This window comes from Heterodontus francisci, chromosome 46, assembly GCF_036365525.1.
Source record: "Heterodontus francisci isolate sHetFra1 chromosome 46, sHetFra1.hap1, whole genome shotgun sequence".
Classification (NCBI taxonomy): Eukaryota; Metazoa; Chordata; class Chondrichthyes; order Heterodontiformes; family Heterodontidae; genus Heterodontus; species Heterodontus francisci.
Window position 1 is genome coordinate 21,881,061 of NC_090416.1, and position 18,919 is coordinate 21,899,979.

The following is an 18,919-nucleotide window of genomic DNA, read 5'->3' on the forward strand; positions in this document are numbered from 1 at the left end:
AAACCCCCCCCAATCACCCAAACCCCCCGATCACACCCAACACCCAAACCCCCCCCGATCACACCCAGCACCCAAACCCCCCCGATCACACCCAGCATCCAAACACTCCGATCACCCAAACCCCCACGATCACACCCAGCACCCAACCCCCACCATCCCACCCATCACCACCACCACCATCCCACCCATCACCCAAACCCCCCGCCACCCCACCATCACACCCAGCACCCAAACCCCCCCGATCACACTCAGCACCTAAACACCCCAATCACCCAACCCCCCCCGATCACACCCAGCACCCAAACCCCCCCAATCACACCCAGCACCCAAACCCCCCCAATCACACCCAGCACCCAAACCCCCCCAATCACACCCAGCACCCAAACCCCCCCAATCACACCCAGCACCCACCATCCCACCCATCACCCACCACCACCATCCCACCCATCACCCACCACCACCATCACACCCATCACCCAAACCCCCCGCCACCCCACCATCACACCCAGCACCCAAACCCCCCCGATCATACCCAGCACCCAAACCCCCCCCGATAGCACCCAGCACCCAACCCCCACCATCCCACCCATCACCCACCACCACCATCCCACCCATCACCCAAACCCCCCGCCACCCCACCATCACACCCACCACCCATACCCCCCCGATCACACCCAGCACCCAAACACCCCGATCACCCAAACCTCCCCCCCGATCACAGCAGCACCCAAACACCCCCAATCACACCCAGCACCCAAACCCCCCCCAATCACCCAAACCCCCCGATCACACCCAGCACCCAAAGCGCCCCCCCGATCACACCCAGCACCCAAACCCCGCCGATCACACCCAGCACCCAAACGCCCCCCCAAGCACTCCCGCCACACAAAGCCTCCCCAAGCACCACCAGCCCCCGAACCCTCCCCATCACACCCAGCACCCAAACTCCCCCTCCCCATCACACCCAGCACCCAAACCCCCCCCGATCACACCCAGCACCCAAACCCCACCTCACACCCAGACCCCACCTCACACCCAGCACCCAAACCTCAACTCACACCCAGCACCCAAACCCCACCTCATCACACCCAGCACCCAAACCCCACCTCATCACACCCAGCACCCAAACACCCAGTCACCCAACCCCTCCCCCGATCACACCCAGCACCCAAACCCCACCTCACAAGCAGCACCCAAACCCCACCTCACAAGCAGCACCCAAACCCCCCGATCACACCCGGCACCCAAACCCCCCGATCACACCCGGCACCCAAACCCCACCTCACAAGCGGCACCCAAACCCCACCTCACAAGCGGCACCCAAACCCCACCTCACAAGCGGCACCCAAACCCCACCTCACAAGCGGCACCCAAACCCCACCTCACAAGCGGCACCCAAACCCCACCTCACAAGCGGCACCCAAACCCCACCTCACAAGCGGCACCCAAACCCCACCTCACAAGCGGCACCCAAACCCCACCTCACAAGCGGCACCCAAACCCCACCTCACAAGCGGCACCCAAACCCCACCTCACAAGCGGCACCCAAACCCCCCCAATCACAACCGGCACCCAAACCCCCCCAATCACAACCAGCACCCAAAAACCCTCCCAAACACACCCAGCACCCAAATCCCCCCCAATCACACCCAGCACCCAAAACCCCCCCAATCACACCCAGCACCCAAAAACCTCCCCAATCACACCCAGCACCCAAAGCCCCCCAAACGCACCCAAAGCCCCCCAAACTCACTCAGCTCCCAAACACCTACCCATCACCCATAGCACCCAAACAACCCCCCCATCACACCCCGCACCCAAACATCCCCATCACGCCCCGCACCCAAACATCCCCATCACGCCCCGCACCCAAACACCCCCATCACACCCAGCACCCCCATCACACAAACACCCCCATCACACCCAGAACCCAAACACCCCCATCGCACCAGCTCTCAAAGACCCCCCATCGTACCCAGCACCCAAACACCCCCCATCACACCCAGCACCCAAACACCCCCCCCATAAATGCCCCCCCAATAACACCCCGCACACAAACGCCCCCAGCACACATCACCACCCCCCACCCCCCCAAGCACTCTCAAAGAACAAAAGAACAAAGAACAGTACAGCACAGGAACAGGCCATTTGGCCCTCCAAGCCTGCGCCGATCTTGATGCCTGCCTAAACTAACACCTTCTGCATTCCAGGGCCCATATCTCTCTATTCCCTTCCTATTCATATATTTGTCAAGATGTCTCTTAAACGTCGCTATCGTATCTGCTTCCATCACCTCCCCTGGCAGCAAATTCCAGGCACTCACCACCCTTGGTGTAAAAAACTTGCCTCGCACATCCCCTCTAAACTTTGCCCCTCGCACCTTAAACCTATGTCCCCTAGTAACTGACTCTTCCACCCTGGGACAAAGCTTCTGACTATCCACTCTGTCCATGCCGCTCATAACTTTGTAAACCTCTATCATGTCGCCCCTCCACCTCCGTCGTTCCAGTGAAAACAATCTGAGTTTATCCAACCTCTCCTCATAGCTAATGCCCTCCAGACCAGGCAACATCCTGGTAAACCTCTCCTGTACCCTCTCCAAAGCCTCCACGTCCTTCTGGTAGTGTGGCGACCAGAATTGCACGCAATATTCCAAGTGTGGCCTAACTAAAGTTCTGAACAGCTGCAGCATGACTTGCCTATTTTTATACTCTATGCCCCAACCGATGAAGGCAAGCATGCCGTATGCCTTCTTGACTACTTTATCCACCTGCGTTGCCACTTTCAGTGACCTGTGGACCTGTACGCCCAGATCTCTCTGCCTGTCAATACTCCTAAGGGTTCTGCCATTTACTGTATACCTCCCACCTGCATTAGACCTTCCAAAATGCATTACCTCACATTTGTCCGAATTAAACTCCATCTGCCATTTCTCCGACCAAGTCTCCAACCGATCTATATCCTGCTGTATCCTCTGACAATCCTCATCACTGTCCGCAACTCCACCAACTTTTGTGTCGTCCGCGAACTTACTAATCAGACCAGCTACATTTTCCTCCAAATCATTTATATATACCACAAAGAGCAAAGGTCCCAGCACTAATCCCTGCAGAACACCACTAGTCACATCCCTCCATTCAGAAAAAACACCCATCCACTGTTACCCTCTGTCTTCCGTGACCGAGCCAGTTCTGTATCCATCTTGCCAGCTCACCTCTGATCCCGTGTGACTTCACCTTTTGCACCAGTCTGCCATGCGGGACCTTGTCAAAGGCTTTACTAAAGTCCATATAGACAACATCCACTGCCCTTCCCTCATCAATCATCTTCGTCACTTCCTCAAAAAACTCAATCAAATTAGTAAGACACGACCTCCCCTTCACAAAACCGTGCAGTCTCTCGCTAATATGTTTGTTTGTTTCCAAATGGGAGTAAATCCTGTCCCGAAGAATCCTCTCTAATAGTTTCCCTACCACTGACGTAAGGCTCACCGGCCTATAATTTCCTGGATTATCCTTGCCACCCTTCTTAAACAAAGGAACAACATTGGCTATTCTCCAGTCCTCTGGGACCTCACCTGTAGCCAATGAGGTTGCAAAGATTTCTGTCAAGGCCCCTGCAATTTCTTCCCTTACCTACCTCAGTATTCTAGGGTAGATCCCATCAGGCCCTGGGGACTTATCTACCTTAATGCTTTGCAAGACACCCAACACCTCCTCCTTTTTGATAATGAGATGACTGAGACTATCTGCACTCCCTTCCCTAGGCTCATCATCCACCAAGTCCTTCTCTTTGGTGAATACTGATACCAAGTACTCTTTTAGCACCTCGCCCATTTCCTCTGGCTCCACACATAGATTCCCATTTCTGTCCTTGAGTGGGCCAACCCTTTCCCTGGTTACCCTCTTGCTCTTTATATATGTATAAAAAGCCTTGGGATTTTCCTTAATCCTGTTTGCCAATGACTTTTCATGACCCCTTTTAGCCCTCCTAACTCCTTGCTTAAGTTCCTTCCTACTGTCTTTATATTCCTCAAGTGCTTCATCTGTTCCTAGCCTTCCAGCCCTTACGAATGCTTCCTTTTTCTTTTTGACTAGGCTCACAATATCCCGTGTTATCCAAGCTTCCCGAAACTTGCCAAACTTGTCTTTCTTCCTCACAGGAACATGCTGGTCCTGGATTCTAATCAGCTGACGTTTGAAAGACTCCCACGTCAGATGTTGATTTACCTTCAAACAGCCGCCCCCAATCTAAATTCTTCAGTTCCTGCCTAATATTGTTATAATTAGCCTTCCCCCAATTTAGCACCTTCACCCGAGGACTACTCTTATCCTTATCCACAAGTACCTTAAAACTTATGGAATTATGGTCACTGCTCCCGAAATGCTCCCCCATTGAAACTTCGACCACCTGGCCGGGCTCATTCCCCAATACCAGGTCCAGAATGGCCCATCCCTAGTTGGACTATCTACATACTGTTTCAAGAAGCCCTCCTGGATGCTCCTCACAAATTCTGCCCCATCCAAGCCCCTAGCACTAAGTGAGTCCCAGTCAATATAGGGGAAGTTAAAATCACCCACCACTACAACCCTGTTACCTTTACATCTTTCCAAAATCTGTCTACATATCTGCTCCTCTACCTCCCGCTGGCTGTTGGGAGGCCTGTAGTAAACCCCCAACATCGTGACTGCACCCTTCCTATTCCTGAGCTCCACCCATATTGCCTCGCTGCACGACCCCTCCGAGGTGTCCTCCCGCAGTACAGCTGTGATATTCTCCTTAACCAGTAATGCAACTCCCCCACCCCTTTTGCATCCCCCTCTCTCCCGCCTGAAGCTTCTCAATCCTGGAACATTTAGCTGCCAATCCTGCCCTTCCCTCAACCAAGTCTCTGTAATAGCAACATCATATTTCCAAGTACTAATCCAAGCTCTAAGTTCATCTGCCTTACCTGTTATACTTCTCACATTGAAACAAATGCACTTCAGACCACCAGTCCCGCTGTGCTCCGCAACATCTTCCTGCCTGCTCTTCCTCTTAGTCCTACTGGCCTTATTTACTCTGTCCTCCTCATTTACTTCACTAGCTGTCCTACTGCTCTGGTTCCCACCCCCCTGCCACACTGGTTTAAACCCTCCCGAGTGACGCTAGCAAACCTTGCAGCCAGGATATTACTGCCCTTCCAGTTTAGATGCAACCCGTCCTTCTTGTACAGGTCCCATCTGTCCCTGAAGAGAGCCCAATGGTGCAGATATCTGAAACCCTCCCTTCTACACCAGCTGCTCAGCTACGTGTTTAGCTGCACTATCTTCCTATTTCTAGCCTCACTGGCACGTGGCACAAGGAGTAATCCAGAGACGACAACCCTAGAGGTCCTGTTTTTTAACTTACTACCTAACTCCCTAAACTCCCGCTGCAGGACATCATCACTCTTGCTGCCTATGTCATTGGTACCGATGTGTACCTCTGGCTGTTCACCCTCCCCCTTCAGAATGCCCTCTGTCTGTTCAGTGACATCCTTGACCCTGGCACCAGGGAGGCAACATACCTTCCTGGAGTCTCTTTCACGTCCACAGAAGCGCCTATCTGTGCCCCTGACTATAGAGACCCCGATAACTATTGCTCTTCTGCGCTTTGTCCCTCCCTGCTGAACAACAGTGCCAGCCGTGGTGCCACTGCTCTGTCTGCTGCTGTTTTCCCGATAGGCCATCCCCCCAACAGTATCCAAAACGGTATACTTGTTAGAGAGGGGGATAGCCACAGGGGATCCCTGCACTGACTGCCTGCCCCTTCTAGCGGTCACCCATCTATCTGCCTGCACTTCTCTAAAACTCCTATCTATGACGCTTTCCGCCACCTGCATGCTCCTAAGTACATCGAGTTGCCGCTCCAACCCACCCATGCGGTCCGTGAGGAGCTGCAACTGGGTACACTTCCTGCAGATGCAGTCGCCCGGAACACACTCGCCACACAAAACCCCCCAAGCACACCCAACATTCAAACACCACCCCCCCCCCCCGCAACACATCCAGCCCCCAACACCCAAACCCCCCCAGCACCCAAACACCCATCACACCCAGCACCCAAACACCCCCCCATCACACACAGCACCCAAACCCCCCCCCCATCACACACAGCACCCAAAGAACCCCCCATCACACCCAGCACCCAAAACCCCCCCCAATTGGACGGTCTACACCTGGGCCGGACTGGAACCAATGTCCTTGGGGGTGCGTTTGCTAACGCTGTTGGGGAGGGTTTAAACTAATGTGGCAGGGGGATGGGAACCAAAAGAGGAGGTCAGTGGACAGTAAGGAGGTAGTAACTAAAGCCTGTAAGGAACTAGATAATGAAGTCAGCGTGACTAAGGGGAAGAGTAGACAGGGAGCAGATGATGAACGCAAAGGGACTGGTGGTCTGAGGTGCATTTGTTTTAATGCAAGAAGTGTAGTAGGTAAGGCAGATGAAAATAGGGCTTGGATTAGTACCTGGGAGTATGATGTTATTGCTATTACTGAGACTTGGTTGAGGGAAGGGCATGATTGATGGTCGGCACAGACTTGGTGGGCCGAAGGGCCTGTTTCAGTGCTGTATCTCTAAATCTAAATCTAAATCTAAATCTAAATATCCCAGGATATCGATGCTTCAGGCGGGATAGAGAGGGAGGTAAAAGGGGTGGAGGAGTTGCATTACTGGTCAAAGAGGATTTCACAGCTGTGCTGAAGGAGGGCACTATGGAGGACTCGAGCAGTGAGGCAATATGGGCAGAACTCAGAAATAGGAAAGGTGTGGTAACAATGTTGTGGCTGTACTACAGGCCTCCCAACAGCGAGCGTGAGATAGAGGTACAAATATGTAAACAGATTATGGAAAAATGTAGGAGCAACAGGGTGGTGGTGATAGGAGATTTTAATTTTCCCAACATTGACTGGGATTCACTTAGTGTTAGAGGTCTAGATGGAGCAGAATTTGTAAGGAGCATCCAGGAGGGTTTTCCAGAGCAGTATGTAAATAGTCAAACTCGGGAAGGGGCCATACTGGACCTGGTGTTGGGGAATGAGCCCGGCCAGGTGGTTGAAGTTTCAGTAGGGGACTACTTTGGGAATAGTGATCACAATTCCGTAAGCTTTAAAATACTCATGGACAAAGACGAGAGTGGTCCTAAAGGAAGATTGGGGGAAGGCTAACTATACCAAAATTCGGCAGGAGCTGGGGAATGTAGATTGGGAGCAGCTGTTTGAAGGTAAATCCACATTTGATATGTGGGAGGCTTTTAAAGAGAGGTTGATTAGCGTGCAGGAGAGACATGGTCCTGTAAAAATGAGGGATAGAAATGGCAAGATTAGGGAACCATGGATGACAGGTGAAATTGTGAAACTAGCTAAGAGGAAAAAGGAAGCATACATAAGGTCTAGGAGGCTGAAGAAAGACGAAGCTTTGGAAGAATATCGGGAATGTAGGACCAATCTGAAACGAGGAATTAAGAGGGCTAAAAGGGGTCATGAAATATCTTTAGCAAACAGGGTTAAGGAAAATCCCAAAGCCTTTTATTCATATATAAGGAGCAAGAGGGTAACTAGAGAAAGGATTGGCCCACTCAAGGATAAAGGAGGAAAGTTATGCGTGGAGTCAGAGAAAATGGGTGAGATTCTAAACGAGTACTTTGCATCGGTATTCACCGAGCAGAGGGACATGACGGATGTTGAGGTTAAGGACAGATGTTTGATTACTCGAGGTCAAGTCGGCATAAGGAGGGAGGAAGTGTAGGGTATTCTAAAAGGCATTAAGGTGGACAAGTCCCCAGGTTGAGATGGGATCTATCCCAGGTTACTGTGGGAGGCGAGAGAGGAAATAGCTGGGGCCTTAACAGATATCTTTGCAGCATCCTTAAACACGGGTGAGGTCCCGGAGGACTGGAGAATTGCTAATGTTGTCCCCTTGTTTAAGAAGGGTAGCAGGGATAATCCAGGTAATTATAGACCGGTGAGCCTGATGTCAGTGGTAGGGAAGCTCCTGGAGAAGTTACTGAGGGATCGGATCTATTCCCATTTGGAAGAAAATGGGCTCATCAGTGATAGGCAACATGGCTTTGTGCAGGGAAGGTCATGTCTTACCAACTTAATAGAATTCTTTGAGGAAGTGACAAAGTTGATTGATGAGGGAAGGGCTGTAGATGTCGTATACATGGACTTCAGTAAGGCGTTTGATAAGGTTCCCCATGGTAGGCTGATGGAGAAAGTGAAGTCGCATGGGGTCCAGGGTGTACTAGCTAGATGGATAAAGAACTGGCTGGGCAACAGGAGACAGAGAGTAGCAGTGGAAGGGAGTTTCTCAAAATGGAGACGTGTGACCAGTGGTGTTCCACAGGGATCCGTGCTGGGACCACTTTTGTTTGTGATATACATAAATGATTTGGAGGAAAGTATAGGTGGTCTGATTAGCAAGTTTGCAGACGACACTAAGATTGGTGGAGTAGCAGATAGTGAAGGGGACTGTCAGAGAATACAGCAGAATATAGATAGATTGGAGAATTGGGCAGAGAAATGGCAGATGGAGTTCAATCAGGGCAAATGCGAGGTGATGCATTTTGGAAGATCCAATTCAAGAGTGAATTATACAGTAAATGGAAAAGTACAGAGAGATTTGGGTGTTCAGGTCCATTGTTCCCTGAAGGTGGCAACGCAGGTCAATAGAGCGGTCAAGAAGGCATACGGCATGCTTTCCATCATCTGACGGGGTATTGAGTACAAGGGTTGGCAGGTCATGTTACAGTTGTATAAGACTTTGGTTCGGCCAAATACATGAATGGGCAGGAAGCAAAGAGATACAGACCCTTAGAAAATAGGCGTCATGTTTAGATCGAGGATCTGGATCGGCGCAGGCTTGGAGGGCCGAAGGGCCTGTTCCTGTGCTGAAATTTTCTTTGTTCTTTGCACGCCCATATCACACCCAGCACCCAAAAACCCCCCCAATCACACCCAGCACCCAAATCCCCCACAATCACACCCAGCAAACAACCCCCCCCAATCACACACAGCCCCCAAACCCCAACACACCCAGCCCCCAAACACCCCCCCATTCACACCCAGCACCCAAACCCCCCCCAGTACCCAAAAACCTCCCCATCACACCCATCACCCAAACACCCCCCATCACCCCCAGCACCCAAACACCCCCCCATCACACACACACACCCCTCCCACCAAGAAATCCCGCCACCCAAAGCCCCCCCAAGCACACCCGGCATTCAAACATTCCCCCCCCCCCATCACATCAAGCCTCCAACCTCCCCCCCATCACACACAAACACCACCCCCATCACCCAAACCCCCCCATACCCAAACACCCCATCACACCCCGCACCCAAACCCCCCCCATCACACCCAGCACCCAAATTCCCCCCAATCACACCCAGCACCCAAACACCCCACCCAGCACCCAAACACCCCACCATCACACCCAGCACCCAAACACCCCACCATCACACCCAGCACCCAAACACCCCACCATCACACCCAGCACCCAAACACCCCCCCAATCACACCCAGCCCCCAAACCCCAACACACCCAGCCCCCAAACCCCAACACACCCAACCCCAAAACCCCAACACACCCAACCCCAAAACCCCAACACACCCAGCCCCCAAACCCCAACACACCCAGCCCCCAAACCCCAACACATCCAGCCCCCAAACCCCCCCATCACACCCAGCACCCAAATCCCCCCCAATCACACGCAGCACCCAAATCCCCCCCAATCACACGCAGCACCCAAACACCCCACCCAGCACCCAAACACCCCACCATCACACCCAGCACCCAAACACCCCACCATCACACCCAGCACCCAAACACCCCCCCAATCACACCCAGCCCCCAAACCCCAACACACCCAGCCCCCAAACCCCAACACACCCAGCCCCCAAACCCCCCCATCACACCCAGCACCCAAATCCCCCCCATCACACGCAGCACCCAAATCCCCCCCCATCACACGCAGCACCCAAATCCCCCCCATCACACGCAGCACCCAAATCCCCCCCAATCACACGCAGCACCCAAATCCCCCCCCCAATCACACGCAGCACCCAAATCCCCCCCCCAATCACACGCAGCACCCAAATCCCCCCCCAATCACACGCAGCACCCAAATCCCCCCCAATCACACGCAGCACCCAAATCCCCCCCAATCACACGCAGCACCCAAATCCCCCCCAATCACACCCAGCACCCAAATACCCCCCAATCACACCCAGCACCCAAATCCCCCCCAGCACCCAAACACCCCACCATCACACCCAAACACCCCACCATCACACCCAAACACCCCACCATCACACCCAAACACCCCACCATCACACCCAAACACCCCACCATCACACCCTGCACCCCACCATCACACCCTGCACCCAAACACCCCCCCGAATCACACCCTGCACCCAAACACCCGCCCGAATCACCACCCCCCACCAAACACCCCCAGCACCCAAACACCCCCCCCAATCACACCCAGCCCCCAAACACCCCCCCCAATCACACCCAGCACCCAAACTCCCCCCCAATCACACCCTGCACCCAAACACCCTCCCATCACACCCAGCACCCAAACACCCTCCCATTACACCCAGCACCCAAACGCCTCCCAAGCACTCCCGCCACCCACTCCCTCCACCCATAACCACTCCCATCACACCCAGCCGCCAAACCCATCAAACCCAGCTCCCAAACACCCCCAACACCCAAAGACCCCCCCAATCGCACCCATCACCCAAACACCCCCATCACCCAAACGCCTCCCAAGCACTCCCGCCACCCACTCCCTCCACCCAAAACCCCTCCCATCACACCCAGCCGCCAAACCCATCAAACCCAGCACCCAAACACCCTCCAATCACACCCAGCACCCAAACACCCTCCAATCACACACAGCACCCAAACACCCCCCAATCACACCCAGCACCCAAACACCCCCCACCCAAACTCCCCCACCCCAATCACACCCTGCACCCAAACACCCCCCCATCACACCCAGCACCCAAACTCCCCCCCAATCACACCCAGCACCCAAACTCCCCCCCAATCACACCCAGCACCCAAACTCCCCCCCAATCACACCCAGCACCCAAACTCCTCCCCAATCACACCCAGCACCCAAACTCCCCCCCAATCACACCCAGCACCCAAACTCCCCCCCAATCACACCCAGCACCCAAACTCCCCCCCAATCACACCCAGCACCCAAACTCCCCCCCAATCACACCCAGCACCCAAACTCCTCCCCAATCACACCCAGCACCCAAACTCCCCCCCAATCACACCCAGCACCCAAACTCCTCCCCAATCACACCCAGCACCCAAACTCCCCCCCAATCACACCCAGCACCCAAACTCCCCCCCAATCACACCCAGCACCCAAACTCCCCCCCAATCACACCCAGCACCCAAACTCCCCCCCAATCACACCCAGCACCCAAACTCCCCCCCAATCACACCCAGCACCCAAACTCCCCCCCAATCACACCCAGCACCCAAACTCCCCCCCAATCACGCCCAGCATCCAAACTCCCCCCCAATCACGCCCAGCACCCAAACTCCCCCCCCAATCACACCCAGCACCCAAACTCCCCCACCCCAATCACACCCTGCACCCAAACGCCTCCCCATCATACCCAGCACCCAAACGCCTCCCAAGCACTCCCGCCACCCACTCCCTCCACCCAAAACCCCACCCATCACACCCAGCCGCCAAACCCATCAAACCCAGCACCAAACACCCTCCAATCACGCCCAGCACCCAAACACCCATCACACAACACCAAAACACCCAAAACCCCCCAATCACACCCAGAACCCAAACGCCCCCAACACCCAAACACACCCCCATCACACAAACCCCACCCCCCCATCACTCCCAGCACCCAAACACGCCCCCCATCACCCAAACACCCCCCCATCACACCCAGCACCCAAACACCCCCTAAATCACACCCAGCACCCAAACACCCCCATCACACCCAGCACCAAAACACCCCCATCACACCCAGCACCCAAACACCCTCCAATCACACACAGCACACAAACACCCCCCCCAATTACACCCAGCACCCAAACTCCCCCACCAATCACACCCAGCACCCAAACTCCCCCCCCAATCACACCCTGCACCCAAATTCCCCCCCAATCACACAACACCAAAACCCCCAAAAACCCCCAATCACACCCAGAACCCAAACGCCCACAACACCCAAACACACCCCCATCACACCCAGCACCCAAACACCCCCTAAATCACACCCAGCAACCAAACACCCCCATCATACCCAGCACCCAAACACCCCCAGCACCCAAACATCACACCCAGCACCCAAACACCACCCCCATCACACAACACCAAAACACCCAAAAACCCCCAATCACACCCGGAACCCAAACGCCCACAACACCCAAACACACCCCCATCACACAAACCCCCCCCCCAATCACTCCCAGACCCCAAACATGTCCCCCAACACCCAAACACCCCCCCAAAACACCCAGCACCCAAACACCCCCTAAATCACACCCAGCACCCAAACACCCCCTAAATCACACCCAGCACCCAAACACCCCCTAAATCACACCCAGCACCCAAACACCCCCTAAATCACACCCAGCACCCAAACACCCCCATCATACCCAGCACCCAAACACCACCCCCATCACACCCAGCACCCAAATCCCCCAAAACACGCCCAGCACCCAAACCCCCCCAATCACGCCCAGCGCCCAAACCCCCCCAATCACGCCCAGCGCCCAAACCCCCCCAATCACACCCTGCACCCAAACACCCTCCCATCACACCCAGCACCCAAACGCCTCCCAAGCATTCCCGCCACCCACTCCCTCCACCCATAACCCCTCCCATCACACCCAGCCGCCAAACCCAGCTCCCAAACACCCCCAACACCCAAAGACCCCCCCAATCGCACCCATCACCCAAACACCCCCATCACACCCAGCACCCAAACGCCTCCCAAGCACTCCCGCCACCCACTCCCTCCACCCAAAACCCCTCCCATCACACCCAGCCGCCAAACCCATCAAACCCAGCACCCAAACACCCTCCAATCACACCCAGCACCCAAACACCCTCCAATCACACACAGCACCCAAACACCCCCCAATCACACCCAGCACCCAAACACCCCCCAAGCACTCCCGCCACCCAAACTCCCCCACCCCAATCACACCCTGCACCCAAACACCCCCCCATCACACCCAGCACCCAAACTCCCCCCCAATCACACCCAGCACCCAAACTCCCCCCCCAATCACACCCAGCACCCAAACTCCCCCCCAATCACACCCAGCACCCAAACTCCCCCCCCAATCACACCCAGCACCCAAACTCCCCCCCAATCACACCCAGCACCCAAACTCCCCCCCAATCACACCCAGCACCCAAACTCCCCCCCAATCACACCCAGCACCCAAACTCCTCCCCAATCACACCCAGCACCCAAACTCCCCCCCAATCACACCCAGCACCCAAACTCCCCCCCAATCACACCCAGCACCCAAACTCCCCCCCAATCACACCCAGCACCCAAACTCCCCCCCAATCACACCCAGCACCCAAACTCCCCCGCAATCACACCCAGCACCCAAACTCCCCCCCAATCACGCCCAGCATCCAAACTCCCCCCCAATCACACCCAGCACCCAAACTCCCCCCCCAATCACTCCCAGCACCCAAACTCCCCCACCCCAATCACACCCTGCACCCAAACGCCTCCCCATCATACCCAGCATCCAAACGCCTCCCAAGCACTCCCGCCACCCACTCCCTCCACCCAAAACCCCACCCATCACACCCAGCCGCCAAACCCATCAAACCCAGCACCAAACACCCTCCAATCACGCCCAGCACCCAAACACCCATCACACAACACCAAAACACCCAAAACCCCCCAATCACACCCAGAACCCAAACGCCCCCAACACCCAAACACACCCCCATCACACAAACCCCACCCCCCCATCACTCCCAGCACCCAAACACGCCCCCCATCACCCAAACACCCCCCCATCACACCCAGCACCCAAACACCCCCTAAATCACACCCAGCACCCAAACACCCCCATCACACCCAGCACCCAAACACCCTCCAATCACACACAGCACACAAACACCCCCCCAATCACACCCAGCACCCAAACTCCCCCCCAATCACACCCAGCACCCAAACTCCCCCCCAATCACACCCAGCACCCAAACTCCCCCCCCATCACACCCAGCACCCAAACACCCTCCAATCACACCCAGCACACAAACACCCCCCCAATCACACCCAGCACCCAAACTCCCCCCCAATCACACCCAGCACCCAAACTCCCCCCCAATCACACCCAGCACCCAAACTCCCCCCCAATCACACCCAGCACCCAAACTCCCCCCCCAATCACACCCAGCACCCAAACTCCCCCCCCAATCACACCCAGCACCCAAACTCCCCCCCAATCACACCCAGCACCCAAACTCCCCCCCCAATCACACCCAGCACCCAAACTCCCCCACCCCAATCACACCCTGCACCCAAACGCCTCCCCATCATACCCAGCACCCAAACGCCTCCCAAGCACTCCCGCCACCCACTCCCTCCACCCAAAACCCCTCCCATCACACCCAGCCGCCAAACCCATCAAACCCAGCACCAAACACCCTCCAATCACGCCCAGCACCCAAACACCCATCACACAACACCAAAACACCCAAAACCCCCCAATCACACCCAGAACCCAAACGCCCCCAACACCCAAACACACCCCCATCACACAAACCCCACCCCCCCATCACTCCCAGCACCCAAACATGCCCCCCATCACCCAAACACCCCATCACACCCAGCACCCAAACACCCCCTAAATCACACCCAAACACCCCCATCACACCCAGCACCAAAACACCCCCATCACACCCAGCACCCAAACACCCTCCAATCACACACAGCACACAAACACCCCCCCAATCACACCCAGCACCCAAACTCCCCCCCAATCACACCCAGCACCCAAACTCCCCCCCAATCACACCCAGCATCCAAACTCCCCCCCAATCACACCCAGCACCCAAACTCCCCCCCCAATCACTCCCAGCACCCAAACTCCCCCACCCCAATCACACCCTGCACCCAAACGCCTCCCCATCATACCCAGCATCCAAACGCCTCCCAAGCACTCCCGCCACCCACTCCCTCCACCCAAAACCCCACCCATCACACCCAGCCGCCAAACTCATCAAACCCAGCACCAAACACCCTCCAATCACGCCCAGCACCCAAACACCCATCACACAACACCAAAACACCCAAAACCCCCCAATCACACCCAGAACCCAAACGCCCCCAACACCCAAACACACCCCCATCACACAAACCCCACCCCCCCATCACTCCCAGCACCCAAACACGCCCCCCATCACCCAAACACCCCCCCATCACACCCAGCACCCAAACACCCCCTAAATCACACCCAGCACCCAAACACCCCCATCACACCCAGCACCCAAACACCCTCCAATCACACACAGCACACAAACACCCCCCCAATCACACCCAGCACCCAAACTCCCCCCCAATCACACCCAGCACCCAAACTCCCCCCCTATCACACCCAGCACCCAAACACCCTCCAATCACACACAGCACCCAAACACCCCCTAAATCACACCCAAACACCCCCATCACACCCAGCACCCAAACACCCTCCAATTACACCCAGCACCCAAACACCCCCCAAGCACTCCCGCCACCCAAACTCCCCCCAAGCACTCCCGCCACCCAAAGGGCCCCCCCAGCACGTCCAGCCCCCAAACACCCTCAATTACGCCCAACACCCAAACCCCCCCATCACACCCAGCACCCAAACACCCCCAGCACCCAAACACCCCCCCAATCACACCCAGCACCCAAACTCCCCCCCCAATCACACCCAGCACCCAAACACCACCATCACACCCAGCACCCAAACTCCCCCCCCCAATCACACCCAGCACCCAAACTCCCCCCCCCAATCACACCCAACACCCAAACCCCCCCATCACACCCAGCACCCAAACACCCCCAGCACCCAAACACCCCCCCAATCACACCCAGCACCCAAACTCCCCCCCCAATCACACCCAGCACCCAAACACCACCATCACACCCAGCACCCAAACTCCCCCCCATCACACCCAGCACCCAAACACCACCATCACACCCAGCACCCAAACTCCCCCCCAATCACACCCAGCACCCAAACACCACCACAATCACACCTGGCGATATCCCCCTCTCCATGTACCAAATCCGCCCACCTCCACAACGGTTTTTGTGACTCAAGCCGGGAATCGCGGCCTTCGCCCGGCGCTGCGATTTATCTCTCAGATTCGGCCGAGAATGAGACGCCGAGACTAGGCCGCGAGTACATGCCCGAGGAAACAGCGGCCAAAGAGTCGGGAAGGAAAGATCGGTGGCTTTCCCGGTAGGGAATCGGTCTGATCATAACCCAGGACCGGCCACCGTCTGAAGGCCGCTGTCGGTCACCCGGTCCCGGGAAAACTGCCCGGATCACAGCCCGGCCGCTCCCGCATTGTTTTCTTTGATTTGATTTGAAAGGAAAGCGGACTCTCACCTGCAATGGGCAGAGCTGCGCCATATTGCCTCTGCCGAAGTTGCACAGCAGAGTCCATTCGGCCGAGAAAAACCAGCACCAGATCCCGCGGCGTCAAAGCAGCAACGCGGCCCTAGTCACGTGTCTCGCAGCGCCTGTCAATCATTCCTGGTCACGTGGGCGATCTCAAGTCACGTGGTGCGCGGCTCCTGTCAATCATTGCTGGTCACGTGGGAGGCCTGTTTTGATCGCTTGGTGGGGGATCGGCACATTCCCCTCTTTTGGAGATGATCGGCCGCCTTGTTTGTTCAGGTTTTAAGGTAAAGCAGCTTACTTATTCATGGTATGTGTGTTTGCTGGTATTTCGTGGGAAGTCTTCTCGCCTCAGAATCGGGACTTTCGGGTTTGAGCCTCACTCGGAAAACTGGGACAAAAAAGAAGGCGGACCCTCGCAGAGCCGTACTGAGGGAGTGCTGCACTGTCGGAGGGTCAGTACTGAGGGAGTGCTGCACTGTCGGAGGGTCAGTACTGAGGGAGTGCTGCACTGTCGGAGGGTCAGTACTGAGGGAGTGCAGCACTGTCGGAGGGTCAGTACTGAGGGAGCGCCGCACTGTCGGAGGGTCAGTACTGAGGGAGCGCCGCACTGTCGGAGGGTCAGCACTGAGGGAGTGCCGCACTGTCGGAGGGTCAGCACTGAGGGAGTGCCGCACAGTCGGAGGGTCAGTACTGAGGGAGTGCCGCACTGTCGGAGGGTAAGTACTGAGGGAGTGCCGCACTGTCGGAGGGTCAGTACTGAGGGAGTTCTGCACTGTCGGAAGGTCAGTACTGAGGGAGTGCAGCACTGTCGGAGGGTCAGTACTGAGGGAGTGCAGCACTGTCGGAGGGTCAGTACTGAGGGAGTGCTGCACTGTCGGAGGGTCAGTACTGAGGGAGTGCAGCACTGTCGGAGGGTCAGTACTGAGGGAGTGCAGCACTGTCGGAGGGTCAGTACTGAGGGAGTGCCGCACTGTCGGAGGGTCAGTACTGAGGGAGTGCCGCACTGTCGGAGGGTCAGTACTGAGGGAGTGCCGCACTGTCGGAGGGTCAGTACTGAGGGAGTGCAGCACTGTCGGAGGGTCAGTACTGAGGGAGTGCAGCACTGTCGGAGGGTCAGTACTGAGGGAGTGCCGCACTGTCGGAGGGTCAGCACTGAGGGAGTGCCGCACTGTCGGAGGGTCAGCACTGAGGGAGTGCCGCACTGTCGGAGGGTCAGCACTGAGGGAGTGCCGCACAGTCGGAGGGTCAGTACTGAGGGAGTGCCGCACTGTCGGAGGGTAAGTACTGAGGGAGTGCTGCACTGTCGGAGGGTCAGTACTGAGGGAGTTCTGCACTGTCGGAAGGTCAGTACTGAGGGAGTGCAGCACTGTCGGAGGGTCAGTACTGAGGGAGTGCAGCACTGTCGGAGGGTCAGTACTGAGGGAGTGCTGCACTGTCGGAGGGTCAGTACTGAGGGAGTGCAGCACTGTCGGAGGGTCAGTACTGAGGGAGTGCAGCACTGTCGGAGGGTCAGTACTGAGGGAGTGCTGCACTGTCGGAGGGTCAGTACTGAGGGAGTGCCGCACTGTCGGAGGGTCAGTACTGAGGGAGTGCCGCACTGTCGGAGGGTCAGTACTGAGGGAGTGCAGCACTGTCGGAGGGTCAGTACTGAGGGAGCGCCGCACTGTCGGAGGGTCAGTACTGAGGGAGTGCCGCACTGTCGGAGGGTCAGCACTGAGGGAGTGCCGCACTGTCGGAGGGTCAGCACTGAGGGAGTGCCGCACAGTCGGAGGGTCAGTACTGAGGGAGTGCCGCACTGTCGGAGGGTCAGTACTGAGGGAGTGCCGCACTGTCGGAGGGTCAGTACTGAGGGAGTGCCGCACTGTCGGAGGGTCAGTACTGAGGGAGCGCCGCACTGTCGGAGGGTCAGTACTGAGGGAGCGCCGCACTGTCGGAGGGTCAGTACTGAGGGAGCGCCGCACTGTCGGAGGGTCAGTACTGAGGGAGCGCCGCACTGTCGGAGGGTCAGCACTGAGGGAGCGCCGCACTGTCGGAGGGTCAGCACTGAGGGAGCGCCGCACTGTCGGAGGGTCAGCACTGAGGGAGTGCCGCACTGTCGGAGGGTCAGCACTGAGGGAGTGCCGCACTGTCGGAGGGTCAGCACTGAGGGAGTGCCGCACTGTCGGAGGGTCAGCACTGAGGGAGTGCCGCACTGTCGGAGGGTCAGCACTGAGGGAGTGCCGCACTGTCGGAGGGTCAGCACTGAGGGAGT

At 56.6% G+C, this 18,919-nt stretch overlaps 2 protein-coding genes across 11 annotated transcripts in view; one reads left to right on the plus strand and one right to left on the minus strand.

Annotated features, from left to right (window-relative positions):
* The window catches only part of chtopa (chromatin target of PRMT1a), a 105,838-nt gene that overhangs the window by 55,957 nt on the left and 30,962 nt on the right, over positions 1-18,919 (minus strand). Inside the window, exon 1 of one of the 4 annotated variants that reach the window (XM_068022791.1) lies at positions 16,654-16,793. The exons of 1 other annotated variant lie outside the window; for it this stretch is intronic. In XM_068022791.1, the coding sequence (XP_067878892.1) occupies positions 16,654-16,711 (58 nt within the window). In that variant the 5' untranslated portion in view covers positions 16,712-16,793. Of the gene's footprint in view, positions 1-16,653; positions 16,794-18,919 lie in introns of those variants that run through there. 2 more of the 4 variants (XM_068022792.1, XM_068022793.1) reach the window with 2 other exon arrangements.
* The window catches only part of LOC137356929 (SNARE-associated protein Snapin-like), a 41,602-nt gene continuing 39,524 nt past the window's right edge, over positions 16,842-18,919 (plus strand). For 5 of the 7 annotated variants that reach the window (XM_068022784.1, XM_068022787.1, XM_068022788.1 and 2 more), the window contains exon 1: positions 16,842-16,952. Coding sequence is in view for 2 of the 7 variants with exons in the window: in XM_068022782.1 (XP_067878883.1) it covers positions 16,978-17,120 (143 nt within the window). In the remaining 5 variants the exon portion in view is untranslated. The other 2 variants (XM_068022782.1, XM_068022783.1) reach the window with 1 other exon arrangement.